General features: G+C 46.4%; 1 protein-coding gene across 2 annotated transcripts in view; it reads left to right on the top strand.

Moving 5' to 3' along the window:
• The window catches only part of Slco3a1 (solute carrier organic anion transporter family member 3A1), a 272,508-nt gene that overhangs the window by 209,213 nt on the left and 40,447 nt on the right, over positions 1 to 22,848 (top strand). For both annotated transcript variants that reach the window (XM_051206637.1, XM_051206636.1), the window contains exons 4-6: positions 1,594 to 1,857; positions 15,916 to 16,080; positions 21,528 to 21,726. In XM_051206637.1, coding sequence (XP_051062594.1) covers positions 1,594 to 1,857; positions 15,916 to 16,080; positions 21,528 to 21,726 — 628 coding nt within the window. The remainder of the gene's footprint in view (positions 1 to 1,593; positions 1,858 to 15,915; positions 16,081 to 21,527; positions 21,727 to 22,848) is intronic.

Raw genomic sequence — 22,848 nt, 5'->3', positions numbered from 1 at the left:
AAATATAAAACCCATGCATGGAAATGCCCATTCATGATTTGGGAACAGAAAGGGGGAAAATAATAAGAGCTGCCATATCTGAAGAGCCCATGTGCGCCAAGGGATTCTTGCTTGTTACCTTTCATCTTTACAACAACTCCAGGATCACATCCTTATTCAGCAAATGATGGAAAGGCTCAGGGATTGCCAAGGCTAGTGAGCCGCAGATCTGGCCTTCAGCACCACCCTATAGCCCTCTGCAGCTTAAGCTCTCTCCTCCCTGACACATGGCTCTGCAAAAGCAACTGGTCCATCTCAGCATGCTGAGGGTCTCTGAGCATCAATAAGAGTAGACAATATCAGTATCCCCAAGCCAATTTGCACCTAACCAGAACAATCGGTAGCCATGGGTCCCGCTGCCTGGAGTACAGGCATCTGGTGTATGCACAGGTTCTCCAGGGAGCACAAAGACCAGATAATTAAGAATGACTAAAAAGAAATCTACAAAGTGCTACCACACCGAGTGTGGGGCCTGTGTGGGAAGACCTCTGTGTTCCAAACTGCACTCATGTGAACTTAAGCAAGGAACCTAGGCTCTCAGTTTCTGCACCAAAAGGAGAGGATAAAAGCCTGTTACACAAGCTTAGAGGAAGAATTTACTGAAACAGCCAGGGATGTGCTGTGTGTGACTTCTGTACAGGGGAAAGCCTGGGAAGACGATAGCTTGGAGGGCACTTTACAAACGGCCAAATGCTCATCTGCTGTTTGCAGTCACCACTTTTCCCCAGCTGTCCATCCATATTTTTCTTCTCACCTACTATTGCCCAGGTCCCCAAGAATCTTCTTTTGGGTTCTGGAAGCACCAGTTATCACCAAAAAGACATTTCTAGGTAGGCCATCCAGGCACAGCATTTTGCCAGGGCAATTGTAAGGAATGCAGCAAAAACCGGAGGAAGCTGCAGTTCCCGTTCGTCCCCAGGACTTGGGTTGGCAAATCAAAGAGGTGGTAATAGCAAGTCACCTTGATCCATGTAGGCAAATGTAGATAGATATACATGCTACCTTTGAGCAGAGAGCTGAGGGAGGGCCGGGGCCAAGCCAGGGGCCACCTTCAAGACATGGGGCAGGGTTTTCACCAGAGCATCCAGGCATCCATTTTCTTGAACTGTATTCTGTACCTGTCCTTGTTGCTATGAACCTGATTTAACTGGTGCTGGGAGGGATGGAATGAAATTTCAGACAAACCGTTTCAGGTGAAGGAGTACATGCCTAGTAACCGTCTGCCCTTGCATAGTGAATATTTGCTTGCGTTTTTGTGAACTTAGCTTGGCAATGCAGCGAGATGAGTCAATTCCAGGCTGCCTCGGCTGTCTGGCTCCTCACTGTTTTTGTTTAGACAGATTATACACACAGAGCAGACAAGGAAATTAAGGGGGGAAACTGCTCAGTCCCCAGTGATGGGAGAAACAGGAGCACTGACGTGGAACAGGTCCCTTCCCAGCCCATCCATTTCTACAGACCTCGCTCTCTGTGCAGTGGACATCTCTCTTCAAGCAGACTCCCCATAGCCCACGTGTCCCCTCTCTGCTAACTGTGTGCCCTTTCTGTTGCCAGGTAACCTGGACATCACGCCAGATGACCCTCGCTGGATTGGAGCCTGGTGGGGTGGCTTTCTGCTCTGTGGTGCCTTGCTCTTCTTCTCGTCCCTCTTGATGTTTGGGTTCCCACAATCCCTGCCCCCACACTCAGACCCTGCCATGGAGAGCGAGCAGGCTATGCTCCCAGAAAGAGAGTATGAGAGGCCCAAGCCCAGCAATGGGGTCCTGAGACACCCCCTGGAGCCAGACAGCAGTGCCTCCTGTTTCCAGCAGCTGAGAGGTAAGTGGCCAGAACTGACCTAGGGGATCAGAACAGAGGGGATTCTGGGATGGGGTGAGGGAAAGGATGGCCACTGGGGAATGTCAGAGTTTTACATAATTGGCCACACAAACCTTGTGCTTAACTTAGGACCAGATGTGCTTAATGAAGGCAAGAATAAGGTAGCCACCATTAATTGATGAAACCCTGGTGGTTAACATATATGAGAACCTCGCCTTTGGGGTGCAACAAAGCTCTAAAGTTTTTTAGAAGAGAAATCTAAAAAAAAAAAAAAATGAATACAGCTTTTCTGACAAAATGGCAAGGTGCAGATAATGATGTCAATCGAGAAAGGTTTTTTTTCTAGGTTGTTTCTACCTTCAGCACAGTCCCTTAAAAGCATAAAATGACAGTGAAGGTGAATATAGCCCAGCAGCCTCAGGCTGCTCCATGCCTGTTACACACACACATACAGATACACAGAAACATACACAATCATGTGCACAAGCACACACACACACACACACAAAGGATGTTACTTGTGGTGTTCCCTAACCAGGGTACCTGCTGGAGTTTAGACATGAGCAGTTGGCTGCAGGTGCCTGGACATGAGGTAGTCTGGCATACCTCTTCTCAGAGAATGGGATGGAAGGACAGTAGATGGACAGTTATCTCTTTAGTAGCCACATGGGCCACATCCCAAGGTACCATTCAGCATTACTCAGAGGTCACATCAGTCAAGGAGAGTGCCTGTAGGATGAGGTGCACCTGTGCTGTGTGTTGATAATCACAGGCTTTGACAGACCCTATGGTCCTTCACAGTCTCACTCCGCACTGGCTGCGAGGTTGTTCCATTCTCCCCGCCATGTTCCCACAAGTTAAACTGTGCATGGTTCTTCTATCACAGAAGCACCCTAGAGCAAAAGCTCTGCCTGCAGAGACACTTAATCAAACCCGTGAGTCCATGAGGATCCGAACGAACCTGTGCTATTTCTGAAAAGACACTAATTTAATAACCTGATGTCATGTCTGGCCCCATGTTCTCTGTCGGTATCTACAAGTGCTCTGAGCCAACTGATGGCCTGAAAATCCCTCTTTTAATGCTCTGAATGCAATAGGTGAGAAGTCCAGCTAGTGCGTATCCTTGGAGGTTGCCTTAGCTGGGACCACCTTCTCAATAAAGGTGTAAATTACCTCTACCTTCAAAACTGGCAGATTCCCAAAGTCCCCAGACAGCTGGAGGGTGATGCCTGCTGTTACCTTAAGAGCACAGTTGACAGCAATCCCAGGCCCCAGACCCACAATAATCCATCAGGCTGGCATCAGAGTAGGTGTGCCCCAGTAGTGGCAACTTTTCCAGGTCTTTCTTTGCCCAGGTGATAGTTCTGTCTCCCACAAACCACAATTGCACACCTTTCCTTTCATCTCTGGGTATGCGCAGATTAAAAGAGAAAACAGCTAGGCCATTAAAACCTCACTGGCAAGCCATCAAAAGCAGCCAGAGGTAAAGGGAGTAGCAGAGCTGTAGAGGCCATGAAGGGTAAAAGGCAGAGCTCAGCTGGGTCTCATACGGGCCGTCACAGTTTCAGAGTTCTTGGGATCCAGTTCACCCGCCCTGCTTCATCTGCTCCCTTCAGGTAGATATTCTACTCCTCGTAGGGCCTGGGAACAAGGCCATGTTTAAGAGGCTTGTGTTCTAGGACTTGTAATTCAATAGAGGAGGCATGTAACAAGAGAGGACAAATCAAAGTCAAGATGAGCACTGAGTAGTTGGCCTGGGCTGAGAAGTATACATTTGGGTCAATGGATCTGGAACTCACTAGACTGAAAATGGTTCATGCATGGTATCAGAGTGAACACACTTCCCCGAGTGGCAATTTTTCATTTAGAGTGAGCAGTTCCTACTTAAGGTCCACCAACAGACTAGGCTAGAAGATATTCCAGAAGGCAGGAAAACTGTGGCTCCAGAAGACTTCCCCAAGATCAGGAATTCAGTGATCTGAACTATGGTGATAATAAACAGTCATCCGGATGCTGGCCACAGAGAAGGGTCACTGTATTTACATCCTTTTTCTTCAGCCCCATGAGCTAAGTGTTTGCCAATGGAACACATTCACCAAATGTACTCTTCAGGGCTGCTAGTGTTTCCACACTAACTCTTCATCTGACTCACTAAATAAATAAGTAAATAAAATGTCAGAAGCCCTGGTGGTCTCCCGGATGTTCTTGAGCACAAAGAAATGGAACCCTATTAGATATATCAGAGGAATACATGCCTCTCAGAAACTACTTTAAACATAATTTTTTTATTGAGTCTCTGGGAGTGTCACATCATACATCCCAATCCCACTCATTTTCCAGTCTGTCCATATACATTCCTTAACCTTGCAGCACACTCTCCATGAAAATGAAAAAAAAAAAAAAAACCACACACACATGTGCACACACACACATAAATTAAAAACAAACAAAGGAAAAAAACCTTGGATCCTCTGTCTTTCCCTCATTTCCATCCTCTCTTCAGTCTTCTTAGTGGCCTTGGGAGCTGAGTGTGTCACACAGTAGACCCTTTTGTCCAATCAGCTCTACTTGTAAATGTGTGTTATAATGAGCTGTTGGTCTGGTTCAAGGCATCTGGCTTCTGGCACACCATCAATACTGAACCCTCACTGAAAGTCCTCTTGTATATCCTGCAGCTATGATTCTGCAGGAACAGTCCCTTTATGAATTCCAGCAGGTCATTCATATATATATATATATATATGGTAGATGTGGGGGTGAACCTGAGTGTAGCTGAGTTGATCAGTCTGAGCCTCCCCTGGCACCACCTCCCTCGGGCAAGGGACAGAGCCACATCTCCAGCCCCCATATCTTTGGGGTCAGCCCTTCCACACCCATGATATAGACTGGGTGAGCTGTCCCATGAGGGGTGGGACCAGCTCTCCAGCTGCAGTGGCCAGCAAGGGAAAGGGCCAAATCTCCCGGGGACAGCAAATGGCAGGGCCAGCTTACCATGGCCCTGGAATTTTAACACATATATGTCCAGGCCATGGATATCAACACCGATGCCTCCTCCCCCCAATCAAATACAGTAGGACCATGGACTCAGATATGGATGTCACCATGGTCCCATCTCAGATCAATATGACTCCTGTGGCCATGTGGCTCTCAGACATACATATGGTATCCCAGACCCTGAGCATCCACATAGCCTTCACTAACAGGATGCATGGACATCAACATAGACCCTGGCTGTGTAGGAGCATGGCCTCTCAGAATCTTAATGGCCATTTTTCATGCATCTCTTTGGAGCTTACAATTCTTGCACAATCTATCTGAGTCTCACACTATGCTCAGAAAATCTGTCTATAGCAGCCATAAAATGCAACCTTCCCAGGTTCCTGAGAGTGACACAGAATAGCCTGTCTGGAGTGGGACATCCTGTGCTCCAGTTCAGCTGAAAAGGGATGAAGCCCCTGCTCCCTGCGGGCCCTGACCTGATGATTTCAGTGCAACTGCCTATGTCAGACAAAGTCAGGGCAAGTCCTGGCTTTGATCTCTGAGATGGGCAGTGGGAAGCTGAGCACTCTTGTATCAGCCCTTCTCCCCCACAAACAAGTGGCCTCTCTTGTTTTTGAAAGTTTTGAAAGTTGTCTTTGAAAGGACAACTGAGCCTTTCTCTAGTGGAGCCTCACTGTAAGGGGATCAGAGCTCTGCCTTGATACCTCTCCCTGACCAAGCACAGCCCAGCACTGTGGCTAGTGCCCCCCCTTGCTAAATCTCCACAGCTGGATCCTGTCCCCCACCTTCCCCAGCCGCTGTCCACCCAGGGACCCTTCCTGACCTAAACTCATCCATGATGCTTAATCTTCATCGACAGCTTGGCGCCACTTAGAATCACCACTGAAACATGTCTTGGAGTGTGTCATTCTGCTTGTTTGTTTTGAGACGGAGTTTCTTTGTGTAGACCTGGCTGTTCTGGAATTTGCTGTGTAGACCAGGATGGCCTCAGACTCACAGAGACCTGCATGCCTCTGCCTTCTAAGTGCTGGGATTAAAGGCGTGAGCCACACACACACACACCTTCAGGCTTCTGGGTATGTCTTTAAGGCTCTTTTAGAAAGGAAGATCTGCCCTGAATGTAGGCAGTTCCATCCCAGGAGCTCAGTCCCAGAGTAAATGAGATGTATCCTTTTGGTTTCCTCATTGTAGAAACAATGTGACCAACCAGTTGCCTCACAATGTGACCAACCAGTTGCCTATTGTAGCACCTTCCCCACTCAGGCAAATGGGACCCTCAGACTGTGAGGCAGAGTAAACCCTTCCTCCTTCAGCTCACTTTAGTCATGTATTTTGCCATAGCAACTAGAAAAGTAACTGGTACAGCAGCTGGTCATGTTGCGACCTGCAGCCTAAAGAGAGGGTGGCAAAGAGACGGTGGCAAAGTCCTCCTGTGGCTCACACCTACCTTGTTGTGCCATGTCAGTCCTGCAGTCTCCTGCCCTTTTCAAAAATGCTTCCAGTGCCTTCTCTGGAAGTCACATGCCATCTTGGATCAGCTTCCTTTCATTTCTGAAGCGCAGCTCCCTGACTTTCTGGAGGGACCCCTTGCCTGGCATGGCTTCATTTTAATTTTGATGGGTGATGTATGCCTTCCTTTGTACCTCCATGAAGGTAGAGCTGACCCCTGATACTACATTCTGCAGTGTGATAAGGGGAGGAATGAAGGGATCGTGGAGGGAGCATGGTGAGGCCCGGTGCATCCTGGCCACCTCTACTCCAGCCCACCCAGGCTTTGGCTTCCATGTGTCCCACCTGTGGACACGGTGAGAGCCGTGCCTATATGCTGCCACAAGCCCACAAGTGACCCACCTGTGTCAGGAAGGGGCTACTGGACTCCGCTCCAGCCTGGCTTCTCCCATTTCTTCTCAGCTCAGTGGTTGGTTTCTGCTACATTTTTCTTATTGGGGCACCTGCACCTTTTATCCAAATGTGTTTGTGAGGAGCCTGGTAGTGTGAGCATGCCCACGCTGCCTGCTGAATGCTGTTTATTACACGATTTGTCTGCAGAGTGACCTCTCTCATCCTGTAGCTATGCTGTGAAATTGTTGCTTCCATGGTGCAAAAGCAACCCTGGCAGTCTTGAGCCAGGCTGTGCCTCACATCCTGCTGTGTCCCTAGAGTTTGGTTAGGATTCACCAGGGATCAGGCTGGTCAGTGAGTCCATAGTGTTCTTATCATGCAGTGCCTGCTAGGAACCAGCCCTGGGGTGCCCTTAATGTCTTGCTTTCTTCTGTCTATTTCAGCAATGCCACTGAGCCATATAGAGGGCACCCAACATGAGGCTGGGTGTGATTGCTGTGTCAGAATGTCTGTTGAACGCATAAGCAAGGGAAGGTAGCATTTCCCAGAGGTCAGCAACGCCACGATGGGAAAGCAGTGGCTGTCCAAGCAAGTAGAAACCTGCCCATGACCTTCTCACATTGTAGGGGGAAGGCAAATTCATATACGTGTGCAGATGGACATGCACGTAAGTGTAGAGGTCAGAGTTCAGGCTCCTGTGTCATTCCTTAGGAGCTACCTGTGCATTTTGTTGTTATATCGTTTTGTTTTCTTCAGATGAGGTTACCACTAGCCTGGAACTGGTAGATATATCTAGACTGGCTAGCCAGCAAGACACAGAGAGAGGTATTTGTCTCTACCTTCCAGGTGTTAGCATAGCAAGCACGGTGTCTTAGTTAGGGTTACAGTTGTTATGATCAAACACCATGACGAAAATCAAATCGAGGAGGAAAGAGCTTATTTGGCTTATACTTCTTCCATATGGCTGTTCATCACTGAAGAAAGCCAGGGCAGGAACTGATACAGAGGCCATGGAGGGTGCTGCCTACTGGCTTGCTTGGCCTCCTTTATTATAGAACCCAGGACCACCAGCCCAGAGGTGGTGCCACCCACAATGGGCTGGGTCCTCCTGCACAAACCAATCACTAATTAAGAAAATGCCCTACAGGCTTGCCTACAGCCTGATCTTGGAGGCATTTTCTCGACTGAGGCTTCCTCCTTTTAGATAATTAGCTTATGTCAAGTTGACCTAAGACTAGCCAGCACCCATGTACCACCATACCATGCTATTTTTTGTGGCTCTGGGCAATTGAACTCAGGTTCTGATAGCTAGCATACCAGGCACTTTACCAACTGAGCCATTTCTCCCTGTTTGAGGGCCATGCTCTGAGAAGGACAGCTCCAAGGAAGACTGGATTTCATTTTAATGCATATTTCTCATAGCTGCGTAACTATGAGACTATACTACCTCTATGACCAGTGACAAAGGCTGCTGGAGTCCAGGGTACAAGATTAAAGGACTCCACACAGTTCAGAAAGATGCTTTAGGGACCATAGAGCATCTGCATTGAAGGACCACCTGGAAGGATGAGAGGAGAGGTCCATGACCTTGCTCTGAGGGCAGGCAGAGGCAGGATGCACAGACAGATGTGCTCCAGTGTGGTGAGGAAAGGGGCATCTGGTTCATAATGTGTGGGTTAGAAAAGGTCGTGATTGAAGTTAGGTGGGGACAGTCCTGTGTGTAGCTGAGTGTCTGGTACCTGAAACACAGTCCTGGGTGCATTATGAATGAATCATCAAAGCCTTGGCACTGACCTTCACATAAAAGTGTCTGGGCTTTGTTTTATCAACCTTTGTTTCCTATCAGCAGTTTGAGTCAACTCCACCCGCACCCGTATGGTGTCTTGAAATACTTCTTTGTATCCACCCTACAGGAAAGTCTGTTCCCATGGGGCCAGGGGGAGAGGCCAGGCATGGTGATGTTTGAAAGTCCCCGTATGATCTAAGTAAATTCCTAACTGAAAATGAATGCCAGAGACAAGAAGGACCCTTGCTGTGTCCCCACATGGGTCCCCAGGAAGGGCTGACAGATCAGCGCACACCCCACCCCACCAATTCCCCATAGTTGGACTTGCATAAATGGCGGTGCTGAGAGAATGCTGTCACAAATAAGCTTGGGCAGGGTGGACTCCCACAGTGACCTGCATACCAGGAGATCCTGCTATAAGCAAGCAGGGTAGGGGGTAGGGGCTTGGTTTTGAGGGGAACTATACATAAACTTGCTTTACCAGAATGCTACTGTTTGTTTTGTAGACTTTTCAGGAATGCATTCTCAAATTGCTAGGATTTCGCTTTTGGAAAAACTGGGGACAGAAAGCCCTGTGTGGCACCAGGGCAGAATACATTTTCACAGAGGAAGTTTTTAGACACAGGCGTGAAGTAGAGGTGCCTGTTTGCTTGCAAGACTCATTGTGTGAGTCACTTTCTCTCTGCTGCCTTTGCCTTGGGAAAATTCAATGCTTGGGTCTGAAAAAAGCAGCCACTGCTTCTGAGAATTCTGTCACTGCTGGGAATTGCCACAGAAAGAAGACACTGGGTAGCAATATGAGAGCCAAAGCATGACACTTAGTTCTCACTTTAAATGGGCTTGTGATGGGCCCCCACCCTATTTTTCTCTTAGACGACACCCCCCCAGTGGTCCCAAAAGAATCAATGGAATCAGTCAGTTCTTGACTGTGGCTGCCCTGGCCTGTGCACAGCAGTGTTCGTGTACGTGAGCGCGCACACGCACACGCACACACAAACAGACCAGCTCACACTTAGGTTTCATTGTGTTTGTTTGGAGCTGGCAGTTTCCTGTTTGTTCACCCAGGTCACAACTTTCTTCTTGCAAAGAAAGCAAGTTTTGCCCTGCGCCTGTTCCCTTCTAAGGACAGGATACCTGGGCGCTATTTGCTGCAAGAGGGCAATGGGAGAAGCCAGGGGCAGAGACCAGAGAACTAGTTCCACTTTACTGGCATGGCCATGGTAGGCCTATAGCTGTACCCAGAGTCCACCTAGCCTGAGGCCAGTGTGTAATTGGTGCTTGCCTCCAGGAAATTCCCCGTCACTGCTGGGTTCCTCTTGTACCTGGACTTCCATCTACTCTCAACCAAGGGAATGGTTTAGACAACTCGAGAATTGTTGGCAGGAGTGAGAAGAGACACAAGTTCTGTATTTCTGACCCCAGAGCCAAGGCATCACTTACCTTGATGGAGTTAATTGTCACACTCCCACTACGGACATGAACCTGTGGAATTCACTCATAGTTTGGTCATAAGTTTACTTTTGTCTCTCAAAAGCCTGCAGCAAGTCCCCTGCAAACCTCTGTGATTTGTCCACTCCTTCAGTTATTGATTCTTTAACCCTCTCTGTCCCCTGTATTTGTCAGATACGCTTTTCTGGGGCATGGTACCTTTGTCTTTTTATCCCTGCGCTCGGGTAACTCTTCACACGGAAGCTCTGTACCATTGCCAGTAGTGACAGCTCTAGTTTGGGCCCATTAATGTTCTATCTTTCCCAGGGTGTGTCCTTAATCTTGGAATCATTCTAGAAAAGTTCACAATCTGGATTCTGGAGTTTAGGCCCTCCTTCAGTGCTCTGCTTTGCATTCTGTGCAAGATGGAGTTTAAAGGCTCTCAGAGCAAACCTTGGTACCCAGAGTCTGAAGTGGCGATGCTGAACCTCCTGCCTCTGCTGTGCTCTGTCCAGCAAGTGGAAGGCTGACAAGCACGGCTGCTGTGGCTACAATTGCTGCATACTCTGGCCTCATCTTCCTCATATGCCAGGATAAACAATGTTGTGACAAAAAAAATCTTAATAAAAGAAAAGCAGAGCAAGGCCAATCTCAGTAGAGAGCCTAAAGCACAATACTGAGTGTAATTTAGTGGGGTCTCCATGGAGCCCCACAATAACCACTGTTGGGTGCCTCCAAGTCCTGGAAGGGTAGTGAGTTAGGACACTTGCCTCACAACCTGACCGGTTGATTTGCTGTATGGAGAAGGTGCCTCTCTATTAGGGAAACCCTTGGCTCTAATGATGACTCCCAGGAACTCAACATAATACCTCCCTGCCCCAGGCTTTTCACAGCTGTCACTCAACAGTCCACGCATAGAGATGAATTCCCAGAGCACATCTTGTGACTCCAGGACACACTGGTCAAATGCCAGGGATCCCTCACTTGGCCTCATTTCTACCTGTTCGTCTTGGTTCTCCTTGAGCTCGTACCTGTGTGCCAGGGATGCTGGATCACATGGTTCTTGATCTTGGGTCTTTTCATCATCACAGATGGGTGGGAATGAGTCACAGACCTAGCAAGTCTTGAATTGAAACTTACAAACCCACAGCACCTGCCTCTTCAGAGCATGTTCCCTGACTTGACATTATACAGTGTTTCTCAACCAAACTTTTTTCTTTGGTACTGAGTTCCTCCTTCAGCCCTTCAACTCTTTCTTTTATTTCTTCCTCCCCCTCCCCTTTCCTAGCTTCCTTCCTAGAAAATTCTTGGACTAAGCCCCAGGTTCACACCACATCAGATCACGTTTCCCAGTGAGGTGGCATGAAAGAATTCCCCCATTTGAATAATACATTTGAATACTTGGTCCCTAGTTGGTGGAACTGTTTGGGAAAGATTAATAGATGTGATTTTGGCTGCAGCACTTGGAAGAACAGGACCTGTACCTCATCTGGGCAGCACAGTAGAGCTGATCCTTTTGGTGGGGGTGGGGGTGAGCCAGCCCTGAGAATATGAAAGTGGGAGTGCTGCCCATCCCCGTATGGCGGCAAGGGCAAGAGAAAAAGGTCCCCACCACCCTTCGCCATCTGTTATCCCCAGGCATTCCCAGTTAGCTCTGTCTCCATCTCTGTGTGGCTCTGTCTTTTTGTCTCAGACTTGTTGTTGTATCTCAAATATGTCATTGTATCTCAAATACTTCTTATTGGCAGGTCAAGCCTGCTTGCTTAATCTTCATAATAAAAATAGTAACTCAGAAAATCCAGGACAGAACAACACACTTATCACAAGAGCGTGCCGTGGTGGCTGGTTCTGTGGCTGGAGGTTCTGCTATGTCTCTCTCATTGTGGGTCCATTCTCTACCTCAGTTCCCTCATTTGTAAATGGAGCACTTCATGGTTCCAAGATCATGTGCTTTATGGAGGGTTGTGTTGTCAGTCTGTGAGTTGATGAACACTTATGATGGCATTTGGCACATACACAGTGCTCCAATGATACTAGTTTTGCTGATGTCCCCAAACTTGCCTTTCCCCTTCTAAGGACTCTCAAATGAACAGCAAGCCCACAGGAATGTCTTCTGAGGGCTCACAGTAGGCAACCTGCCTTCTATGGAGCCTGCAACCCCTATGATCTTTCTAATTTTGTACCACCCTAGTGGTGACAGCTGTGGGCTCCAAGTGAGAGCTGAAAAGGTTCCCGCAGTTGAGAGAACTGCATGATTCAATCTAACCCCTTCCACCCCAGCTCCAGTACCAAGTAGAATTAAATGGCGAAGGGAGACTGTAGATGTTCAGTGGCCTGTTGTGGCCAAGGTTCACCAGTCTCTGTCTGTCTAGGCTCTTCATTAGCCACTCCTTCCTTGAAAGGCTTGGTTTTATGGGTTTTGCAATCCACTTGAAGCACTTAGGACAGCCCTACAATCAAGATAATTAAGGCCTCATTTCCAAGCTGGGGTATGGAAGGGTGGGCTGAACCTGTGAAAAGTGAGCAAGATTTTGATCGCTACAAGTTGTTGCAATAAAATTGTGGATGGGAGAAAGGATGTGGGAGGAAGAGAGCAAGCAGTACTCAAGGAAGCTGTCACTTCTGGAAGCCAATCAGCTTGGTTCCAGAGAGAAACGGGTCATTCGAATTAGGTGTCCCAGGCCTCCCTTTAGTCCAATGTTCTTGAACTTAATGATTTTCACATCTAATTCAAGGAGAAGTTAGTCATTAGGCATTAAAACAACCAGGAAGGCTCCTGTCTTAGCAAGGAGCCCTTCTTGCAGAATGGAATGAACTCCAGATTAATTAAAAGCCTGCAGAAGTATAGAAGTGTTCTGTTAACTGAAATTGCCTTCATGGGGCCAGATCCCTTCCTAACCCAAAACAGGTCATGAGGGTTCTGGTGAAGATTAAAGCCATACTGAGGTCTAAAGAGATGTGGTAATTGACTCAACTCGTCAGTGTCATTTTGGAGCCAGATGGACTTTACAACAGGAGGCCCTTGGTGGTGTGATCCAGGCAGAGTGCAAAGCCCCTCAGAGACTGCACTCCATCTGAGGGAAGATGGCAGAGATCCATCTACCTGGATTGTCCCAAACCTGCCCCTCCACTGTTAGCAGTGCTTCTAGAATCTAGATGTCATCGTTCCGAAAAAAGCATAGTGACTAGTAACAGTAGTGTCTGCCGTGACACCAGAACAGCCAGAACTTTCATGTTCATACTCACCCATTCCAGGGGGTGCTGGGAGCTACACTGCTCTCTCTACAGTGTGTGGCTATGACCACCAGTTCCATATTCTGGGTACAGAATAGCCTCATGCGTGGCACACACTGTCTCAAGTTTACCTCGGCCCATCAACAGTCATTTACCTTGATTTAGTCTGAACACTCAAAGCACCTTTGTCCACGAAGAACAAATCGCCCTCTGTTTATGCCCATTGTGTTCATTTTCTGTGTTTGTTAAGCTGCACTTTAAACGCCCCAGAGTCAACAGTTCTCTGAGTATTTGTACAATACTTAAAAACAATATGGATTTAACAAAGGAAAGTTTGTTTTTTTTTTAAACATTTGAACACAGACTTTAAAAGCAAACACTCCTAGGCATTTATTTGGAGTGATGCTTCTAAAAAGTCAGATTGCCATGAATGTTTACAGGACTATAAGGTATACACACAGTGTGCCCATAAAGACCAGGGACTCTAAGCGTGTTGTATGGCATGAAGGCCAAGGACTTGAAGCTGTTTGTTTATCGACTCTATTCATGCCCTTTGTAAAGTTTTGGCTTTAGTTTCTTTTTTTTTTTTTTTTTTTTTTTTTTTTTTTGTTTTGTTTTGTTTTGTTTTGTTTTGTTTTGTTTTTTTGGTTTTTTTTGCATATTCTTTCTGTTAACCCTAAAGCTGCCTTGCTAAAGCCTCAGAAACACAAGTAGAAAAGTTGAGGCCACCAACTCTGGTTATTGACTATGTCCCTTGGGGTGTTGGATCCAGGGCTCAGTACACAGAAATCCTGGGCCTCCAGGCATCTGGTCCAGCACTGAGCTATAACAAAACCCTTAAATCCCCCAACCACCTCTGGAGAGTTTCACTTTGAAAACTTGTTATCTTTCCCAGAGATGATAAATTTTAAGTTTTGTATATCTGCCAGTCCCTGGCCTATTGTTCTGTCATTTTGATGCATTGAGCTTGTCTGTTAACGTTATTAAAAACTTATGTGTCTCCTATTATTATTTTATTTTAATTAGATGAGCCATTTGGAGGTCTTGTCTCCTAGGAGATGCAATTGAGCCTGTGTAATTAGCTCTCTTCTTTAGGACAGCTGGCTAACTCATCACCTTGGAGTGCAGGGTTGGGCTCTCAGCCCACCCATTTATTTTATATGGCCACAGACACTTTTTTGGGCTTTTCTAATACTTAGTCCAATTTCTCATGAGTCTCTGTGTATGATCTTTTCCATGAGCACAGAGATAAACAAGTACACCCTGTCACTATGCCTCATTTTTGTTTTAATATGAGTATAGCAAAATATAATCCTCCTTTGTGTGTGAGACAGGATCGAGTGTATCTCAGACTGGCCCCAAATCCATTTAGTAACTGAGAACAACCATGAACTCTGATCCTTCTGCTTCTACTTCCCAGGGCCTGGGATGACTAGCATGTACCATCACACCTGTTTTGTGCAGCCCTGGCGACCAAACCCAAGGCTGTGTGCATGTGAGGCAAGCCACTCTACCATCTGAGCAGCATTCCCAGCCGTCCCCAAGTCTAATTACAGCATGGTACTTGGACAAAGTTTTCTATAACCTACATTTCACCTCTATTCCTACTATTTATAGAGCATTATTTATGATAGACTTAAGACTTGTCTTCACATTACTTGAAATCAGTTGACTTGTCTTAAGCCATAGCACTTGATGAATCAGCTCTATTTGGTTAATTAGTTGGTAAATACCACTGGCTACCGTCTGTGCAAATTCTACACCCACAGACCTAACCGACTGCTGAGTGAAGTGCACTCCACAGAAAACTGTGTCTGTACTGAACAAGTAAAGACTTCATCATTATCATGATCCCCTACACAATGTACTCTAACAACTACTTGCATAGCATCCACCTTATACTTGATGTTAGTAGTGTAGAGATGGCTTAAGGTACATGAGAGCAATGGGTGTGAGTTACCGACAAATAGTATACTGTTCTATACAATAGATCTGAGCATGTATTTTGGTGTCCAGCAGAGACACCAAAATAAATGTGTAAAGTCTGAGATGGTTCAGTGGGTAAAAGTGCTTGTCATGCAAGTCTAGGGACCTAAGTTTGAATCCCCAGAATCTATGTAAAGTCTGGATGAACAACACAAGTATCTAACTTCAGGGAAGTGGAAAATTGGGAGGTGGAGACAGGAGAATGCCCAGAAGCTCTGCAGGCCTGAGTTGCTCTGGCCCTTTAGGAGAGAGATGATTAGGGGTGTGGGAAGGAAGACTTGATTTCTATCTTGTAAAGGATGAGGGCATCATTTCTTTCTTGACACTGGTGACATTAAACATTCTCTCATTGTGCATACAGAGTATAGTCCTAAATATTGTTCATATAGTGGGCATATGGTCATATACTTAAATATTTGGATGTATAAAATTTATTATATATATGTTACAGTTTTCATTTGAGAAAATAAGATCCCAAACTAATTGCCTTTTGGAGTGCAATGAGGGACCAAAAACATCTTGTAATTCCTTAAAAGATGCCTGACTATCTTGTGTAAACCCCTGAAGTTGTGGTATTGAAGAAGCCAGGTAGAGTGGCCTGTTTTAGTAAAAGACAGCTTACTTTGCAGGATGTTGGTGTGTGTGTTGAAGCCAGAGTTCTCATGAATGACCTACAGGATAAAGATTCTGTTTCATCAAGCAGGGATCTCCTTATGAGGTTGTAGAGTGTACAGACATTCAACACGTGTAACCTTGCCCTTGCTTTTTGTGCCTCTCCACAGTGATCCCTAAGGTCACCAAGCATCTGCTCTCAAACCCTGTGTTCACCTGCATCGTCCTGGCTGCCTGCATGGAGATTGCTGTGGTGGCTGGCTTCGCTGCCTTCCTGGGCAAGTACCTGGAACAGCAGTTTAACCTCACAACTTCCTCTGCCAACCAGCTGCTCGGTGAGTAGGTGTCTTTGCCGTCCCGTCATACCCAAATGCTCAAGATCCAAAGAGTGTGTAGGGCTGTGCTGAGCCACTAGCAGTGTGGTATACCTGTGACCTTTTTACAAAAGGGGTTTGGGAGTGAATTTTTTCACACTTAAGGCAAATATTAAAAACTTATTATAGGGCCAGTGAGATGGCTTAACAAGGCAAGCATTTGTTGCTCAAGGCTGACAACCCAAGTTCAGTACCTAAAACCCATAGTTGGAAGAGACAACCAACTCCTGAAGTTGGTCCTCTGACCACATAGGTATCATGACACACACAGGCATAATATACTAAATTTAAAAACAAAATATACTATAATAAAGAACAAGGATAGGCGGTATATAGACAGAAAGTGTTGTGAGAGGCCAGGAAGTCACTTGATTGTGTGAATGGGAGATTTTGAAGCACATAATGAGGGGAAAAAGCCATCAAAGTCCATCTTTTTATTAGACTATAGGAATGATCTTAGCAACATAAAACCCACAGCAGGGACTTTACCTATTGAACTATTTCTACAACCCCAGGAATTATTTTTTCCAAAATTTATTACTTTATTTTAGGTGTGCATGCTTTGCCTGAATGGATATGCATGTACCATATGCATTTCAGGTGCCTACAGGTGAGAAGATGAACTAAAGTTACACATGGCTGTGAGCCACCATGTGAGTGCTAGGCATCAAACCCAGCCAGTCTACTTGAGTTCAGTTAGCTGCCCTTCTCAGAAAATAAGTTGGGAGTGCCAGAAAGATGACTCAGAGGTAAAGAGCAGTGGCTGCTCTTTTGGGGTATCCAGGTTAAATGCCAATCACCCACATGGTTGCTCACAACTGCTAATTACTCCAGTTTCAGGGGATCTAGTGCTCTCTTCTGGCCCATGGGCATCAGGCACACACATGGTATACAAGTATACTTGCAGACAAGATACACATATACATAAAATAAAATTTAAAAAAGTGGAGAGCCATAAAGGTACCCGTGTACACCTGTGCATGCACACACACACACACACACACACACGTACATACACAAACACACATCAGAGAGAGAGGTTCTTCCTGTTGCATCACAAAATGACAGATAAATGCAGAGATGCTAGACAGCATGTTGAGGAAAAGGGACGTTGAAACCTTAGGAGGTGCTGTGACACAGTAACCGATAATAGCCCTGAGCTGGAACCCACTCTGTGATGGAAATGCACTACGGAGCCTCTGCTTCGGGCAGTTTTAGCACCATCCATTAAAGCTCAGCATATGCCTGTGCTGTGATCCATCAGTTCCGTTTCTGGGCGCTTATCCAACAGAATCGAGTGTTTAGGTCCACTCATTTACATATGCATATATAACAACATTCAGAGCAGTTTTATGCATAATTATCTCAAACTGGAACTAACCCAAATGTCTGTCTGCAGCAGAATGGGTAAATAAACTATAGACTGTTCATTCTATACCACACAGCTTGGGAAAGGACAAACTCTCATGCAGGCTTCCATGTAAATGGATATGAGTTTAAATATATCACATGCAAAGAGGATGTATTTATGGGACTTAAAAAAAATTGTCATTTTAGATAAAAAGACACTAGAGCCACAGTTGTCTCTGAAGGTTACAACTAGTAGGAGGTACCCAGGAGTCTCTTAGGCAGCTGCAAATGTGTGTGTGTGTGTGTGTGTGTGTGTGTGTGTGTGTGTGTGTGTGTGTGTGTGTGTGTGCACATAAAAATGTAGATACACATTCATACACATGCAGAGATCAACACAGCAGTCTTCTTCAGTCCCTTCCCACCTTAGTTTTCAATGCAAAGTCTCTGTTTGGCTGAACTTGCTGGCCAGCATGCTGCTGGGCTCCACGTGTCTCACTACAGCCCAGCACTGGGGTTCCAGATGTGTAACCCTCCACCTGGCTCTTATGAAAGCACTGAGGATGAAGCACTCTCAAGCCCCAAGCATCTGGAACTGTTCTGTGCTTAACCTGAGTACTGATTATGGGGGTGTTTACGTATTTGGAAGTTCACCAGGGTGGTCTTTGTGAGTTTCACATCTCAGTTTAAAAAGAAATTTAAACCCTGACCATCATGACAATATGCCATAGTTTTTTCCCCCTGAAAACTACTTAGGAATGCAAGTCCCCCCCCTTTTCAGGAGCCATTCTTACCACCCACTCTTTGGCAAAAATATTAGCAAAGTACAGTCAGCTTTTGAATACCTGAAGGATAGAAGAGAAAAGCACCTCTCCTGTAACGGAAGCTGTAGTCTTTGCTGTCTCCAGGATCTGGGGTTTGGTCCTGCAGCAGCCCAGGGTTTGTCTGTCACCTTCTGGTTTCTCTGTCAATACATCTTCCATTTTCATTGTGCTTGCACAGTTGCATCTTCAGGGCCAGGTCCTATTTTGGAACAAATGCCTAAGCTTTCTCTATGAACAGACAAATCAATAGTCTCTGGGGCAGAAGGTTAGAAAAACAATTCTGCCACCTAGCATCTGCTTGTTTCCCAGTGATTTCTGCTTGTTAAAGTGCTTAACAAGGTGGGAAGAAAGGAGGGTGGGGCCTCTTCATATTCTCCAAACAGGCAGGTAGCAGGCATCTCCTATATCTCCTAGATATGTCCCTATATCTAGGTGATGGCATAGATCCAGTCAGTGTGTCCTGGGGAGAGTCTGCTGCAAAAGGGGTGGATAGGGTGCACTAGGAGAGACTAATGTAGGGAGATGCTCTCAGAATAGCTCCTGTACTCCTGGAAGATGGTGTGCATGCAGTTATCCCAATCTATGCATGCAAGGTTCTGGGCCACCCACAAAGTCATCAGCAAATGGGTCAGAGTTCAGAGAAGAGCAGTGTAGACAATCCTGGGGCCGATGACATTGATTTATGAGTATAGATTAAAAGGGCTCAATCTGCATAAGTTAATCTAATGAGGATGAAGTTTTGGTCCTAAGAAGTTCTGACAACGGCCAGGGGTGTTAAGGACATGTCCACACATCATGGAAGAAGGGAAGGGGAAGCTAATAGTGACTGGGAGAAAAGGTGCTGAAAGCCTGTTGTTGTCATGGTTACCATCATCACCAGGTGAAACCCCCACTGTCTCAACTAGAAAATGAAAGAAAGCCCAGGATGCTCTCTGGGAATGGGCATGTTGTCACCAAGGCTTATTCACACAGACCCAATCTGCTCACAGATTCATTCATTCTCAAAGGGATGCCTGAATGCCATCCGGCTCAGGGTACTGTATTAGGCACTAGGATTTGGGCTGGACTGAATAGGACCCAAAGGGGTACCCTTCTTGCTAGAAACTTGATGCTGGTAGAAGAAGAGAGCAAGAAAACAGGATGGGCAAAAATAAATGTGACAGCTTTAGATGGCAGGGAGAAGCCATGGAAACGGGCTGAAGATAACAGAAGATGGGTACCGAACCCAGGGCTTCCCAGTGTGAGCTAGGCCAGCTGGACAGCTGTGCAACCACCTACACAGTTTTAACCTGGCTTCTGAGATCCCACCTAGGGTCCTCTCAACTGTATCACAGGTATTTTATCCACTGAGCCATGCCCCCTGCCCCAGATCTTCAGATGATCTTAAATCCCTTTTCCATGTCATCTGAGGGGAAGACCAGCCAAGGAAAGGTGGACAGGTGTGTCTTAGGAATAGAACCAACGTATACTCAAAGACAGCAGCACCCTGGGCACTGAGACTTTTCCAGGGAAAGAAAGTGTGAAAAGTGGGTGGTGTTGGAGTGACCAATGGCATGGGCTGGGGACAAGGTCATGATGTCCATACTCATACCAAAGCCTGGAAACCAAGCTCAGATGTCAGAGGTAGCTAGTGACACACAAGTCTGTTTTAAGCATGGCCAGGATAGTGTCTTGGCAAGCTAAGCCTTTCTGATTATATTTTTTTACTCTAATATGAAAACTTAATTTGCATTCCCTCAGCACATACCAGCTGGTTGATGTAGTCGATTGACCTGAGGGTCAGTTGATTGGCAGGGAGGAGACAGCCTAGACTGGAAAATTGGCCATGCATAATCTACATGGTAGATAAATGACACTTAGTAATTTAAAGCCAAGTCGTAGATGAAATGAGTCAGAGGAAATTGGGACAGCAGCTTCCTTTGGTTCTCTCACAGTGCCCTGGGTTTCTGAGGATCCCAGGGAACAGGTTTCAGGCCTGCTGCCTTGGAGATAGCTCTGTGTATGTGAGAGAGACTGTATACTCCCCCAATTATTCATCAAGTGCTGCAAGTGATTTGATTGACACTGCTTCCTGAGCCGTGGCAGAACTGGCTAAATAGTGTCCTCCACAGACGTGTGAGCCCTGCAGCCTTTGGCTTAAAAGGCCTTGGAGCCTATGAACCATCCTTGCCTCATTAGAAGAGGAAGAGAAAATTCTCTCTCTGTGTGTGTGTGTGTGTGTGTGTGTGTGTGTGTGTGTGTGTGTGTGTGTGTTTGTGTAAGTAAGTTTGAGTGTGTGTATGGTGTGTATACACATTGTGTATGGGAATGTGTATATAGGCATGAAGTTGATGCCAATGTCCTCAGTTACTTCCCACTTCATCTTTTGAGGCAGAGTCTCTTGTTGAGCTTGGAGCTTTGCCAGTCTTCACTAGTCTAGCCAAGTGGCTCATCCCCAGGATCTTGTCTCTGCCTCCTGCATGCTGAGATTACAGGTGGACCACCAGGCCTGCTTGGCATTTATGTGGCTTCTAAGGATCTGGACTCTGCTCATCATTCTTACATGTCACTTTATCTACCCAACCATTTCCCCAGCCTGAAACTCTCCAATGGTCTTAAGTCCCCTTTCCTGGCCACTGCAAATATGCACAGAGATGCTCATGTGGCAAGGTGATTAAGGATCCGAGTACCACACTTAGAAACCAAACACAGGGAGGAAAAAGCCAAAGAGAGAGATGGCATCTCAAAAGCAGGTGCCTGGGAAATGACACCCAAGGTTGTCCTCTGGCATCTACATAACACAGGCACATATGTGCACAATCATACAAACATGCATACATATAATTCATAGCAAATTGAACTTGGTAGGATCTGCCCTTAATTCCAACAGGGGTAGCTAGCTGAGGTAGGAGGATTGCCAAATGTTTGAAGCTAGCCTGGTCTACAGGATAACACCAAACACCAAAAAGAAAAGAAGAAATACTAACACAGAGACCACACTGTTGCTCCTCAATATTTAATCCCACATTGGTCCCCAGCTTTCTGAATTCAACTCTTAGTTGGACCCACCTAAGCCCATGCACATACATCCTCTTAGATGGTGTGCAAGCTGTGTGTACTTTGGCTCACAGTGACTGAGATTTATGGGACAGAAATAAGGCTCTTCATGAAGACGTTGGAGTCACATGAAGTTGCAGGGCCCTTGGCATCCACCAGCCTCTCTTCTGCTATTCACACCCCACTGTTCTGCTCCTTCAGGGATGACGGCAATCCCCTGTGCCTGCCTTGGCATCTTCCTGGGTGGTCTTTTGGTGAAGAAGCTCAGCCTGTCTGCTCTGGGGGCCATTCGGATGGCCATGCTGGTCAACCTAGTGTCCACGGCCTGCTACGTCTCCTTCCTCTTCCTTGGCTGTGACACGGGTCCCGTGGCTGGTGTCACTGTTCCCTATGGAAACAAGTAAGTACCTAAACTCTTAGCTCAGCCCTGCCTAGGGATACCAGGACCACCTTCACTGTGTTTCATAGAACTAGATCAGCCCTGTCCAGAGACCTCAGGACTCTCTGCTGCAGGATAATAGAGCCAGCTTGGTTGCTAATGACCCTTAGCAGAGAAACCCAGGAGGCCTTAGCTTTTTTGCAGTTGCAAGACTTGCCTGTCCTCTGAGGGTTGACCTTTTTCCACCATGGCAAGGCAGCCCGAGAGCAAGGTAGGCACTCATTCTCCAGCCTACATGCTCTTTCTGACATTTGACTTCAGGAATGATGTGAAGATAGATGATAGAAAATAAAAATAAACATTATTTCAAAATTCAGCTTCAAGTAAAAGAATCAATTTCAATAATTCCTACATGAGTCCAGAGCTGCCATCCAGCGCACATAGACATTAATAAGTCCAGCCCTTGGTGAGCATGCTTAAGTGGTGGAGAACGGCAGGGGGAGCAGGGCCAGCCAGTTGCTATGGGATCTCTTTCCTTAGTCCCTGGTTATTATCCCAGGACTATGGACCACAGTTCCCATAGTGATTGTTCTTCAAATAAATTAAGGGAATGTATTATCACTATGTCCAGTGTCTCCTTGCCTTATGGGACTCTAAGACCACCCTGAGCTGTGGAGTCTAGCCCAGACATGCTACACCATGACTGTGTTGCAGGTTACACAGTCAGACCCCTACTCCAGGCAGGGCTCTAGACTGCAATGAAGAGCCTGGAGACTGGATAGAACTGGGGCATATCTGCCACCCCTTAAGAGTGAGCAGGAAGAGCAGGAGGAGGCAGCTGCTCACTTCTCTCAGACCCGGGTGCATTTCAAGCAGCCCCCGGTTCCTCTCACACATAAGAACCCAACCTGGCTTGCATTTGGCTCTGAATAGCAGCCCTCACTGTGGACTGCTCAGCTTGCAAGCAGTAAACTACAGTGATTAGAATCACATGCACAGGGTCACGGTGTAATGAAATATATACTGTAAAAATGAAAAAGAAATAAAAAGTTCAAGGCCCCCGTGATCACACTACCCAGATCTAACTCATTCTCAACACTCAGGCACTACATACATTTAAACAAATGATTGGCTGGTCCAGCC

This window comes from Phodopus roborovskii, unplaced genomic scaffold (genome assembly GCF_943737965.1).
Source record: "Phodopus roborovskii unplaced genomic scaffold, PHOROB, whole genome shotgun sequence".
Classification (NCBI taxonomy): Eukaryota; Metazoa; Chordata; class Mammalia; order Rodentia; family Cricetidae; genus Phodopus; species Phodopus roborovskii.
This window is presented reverse-complemented; position numbering and strand designations above follow the sequence as displayed.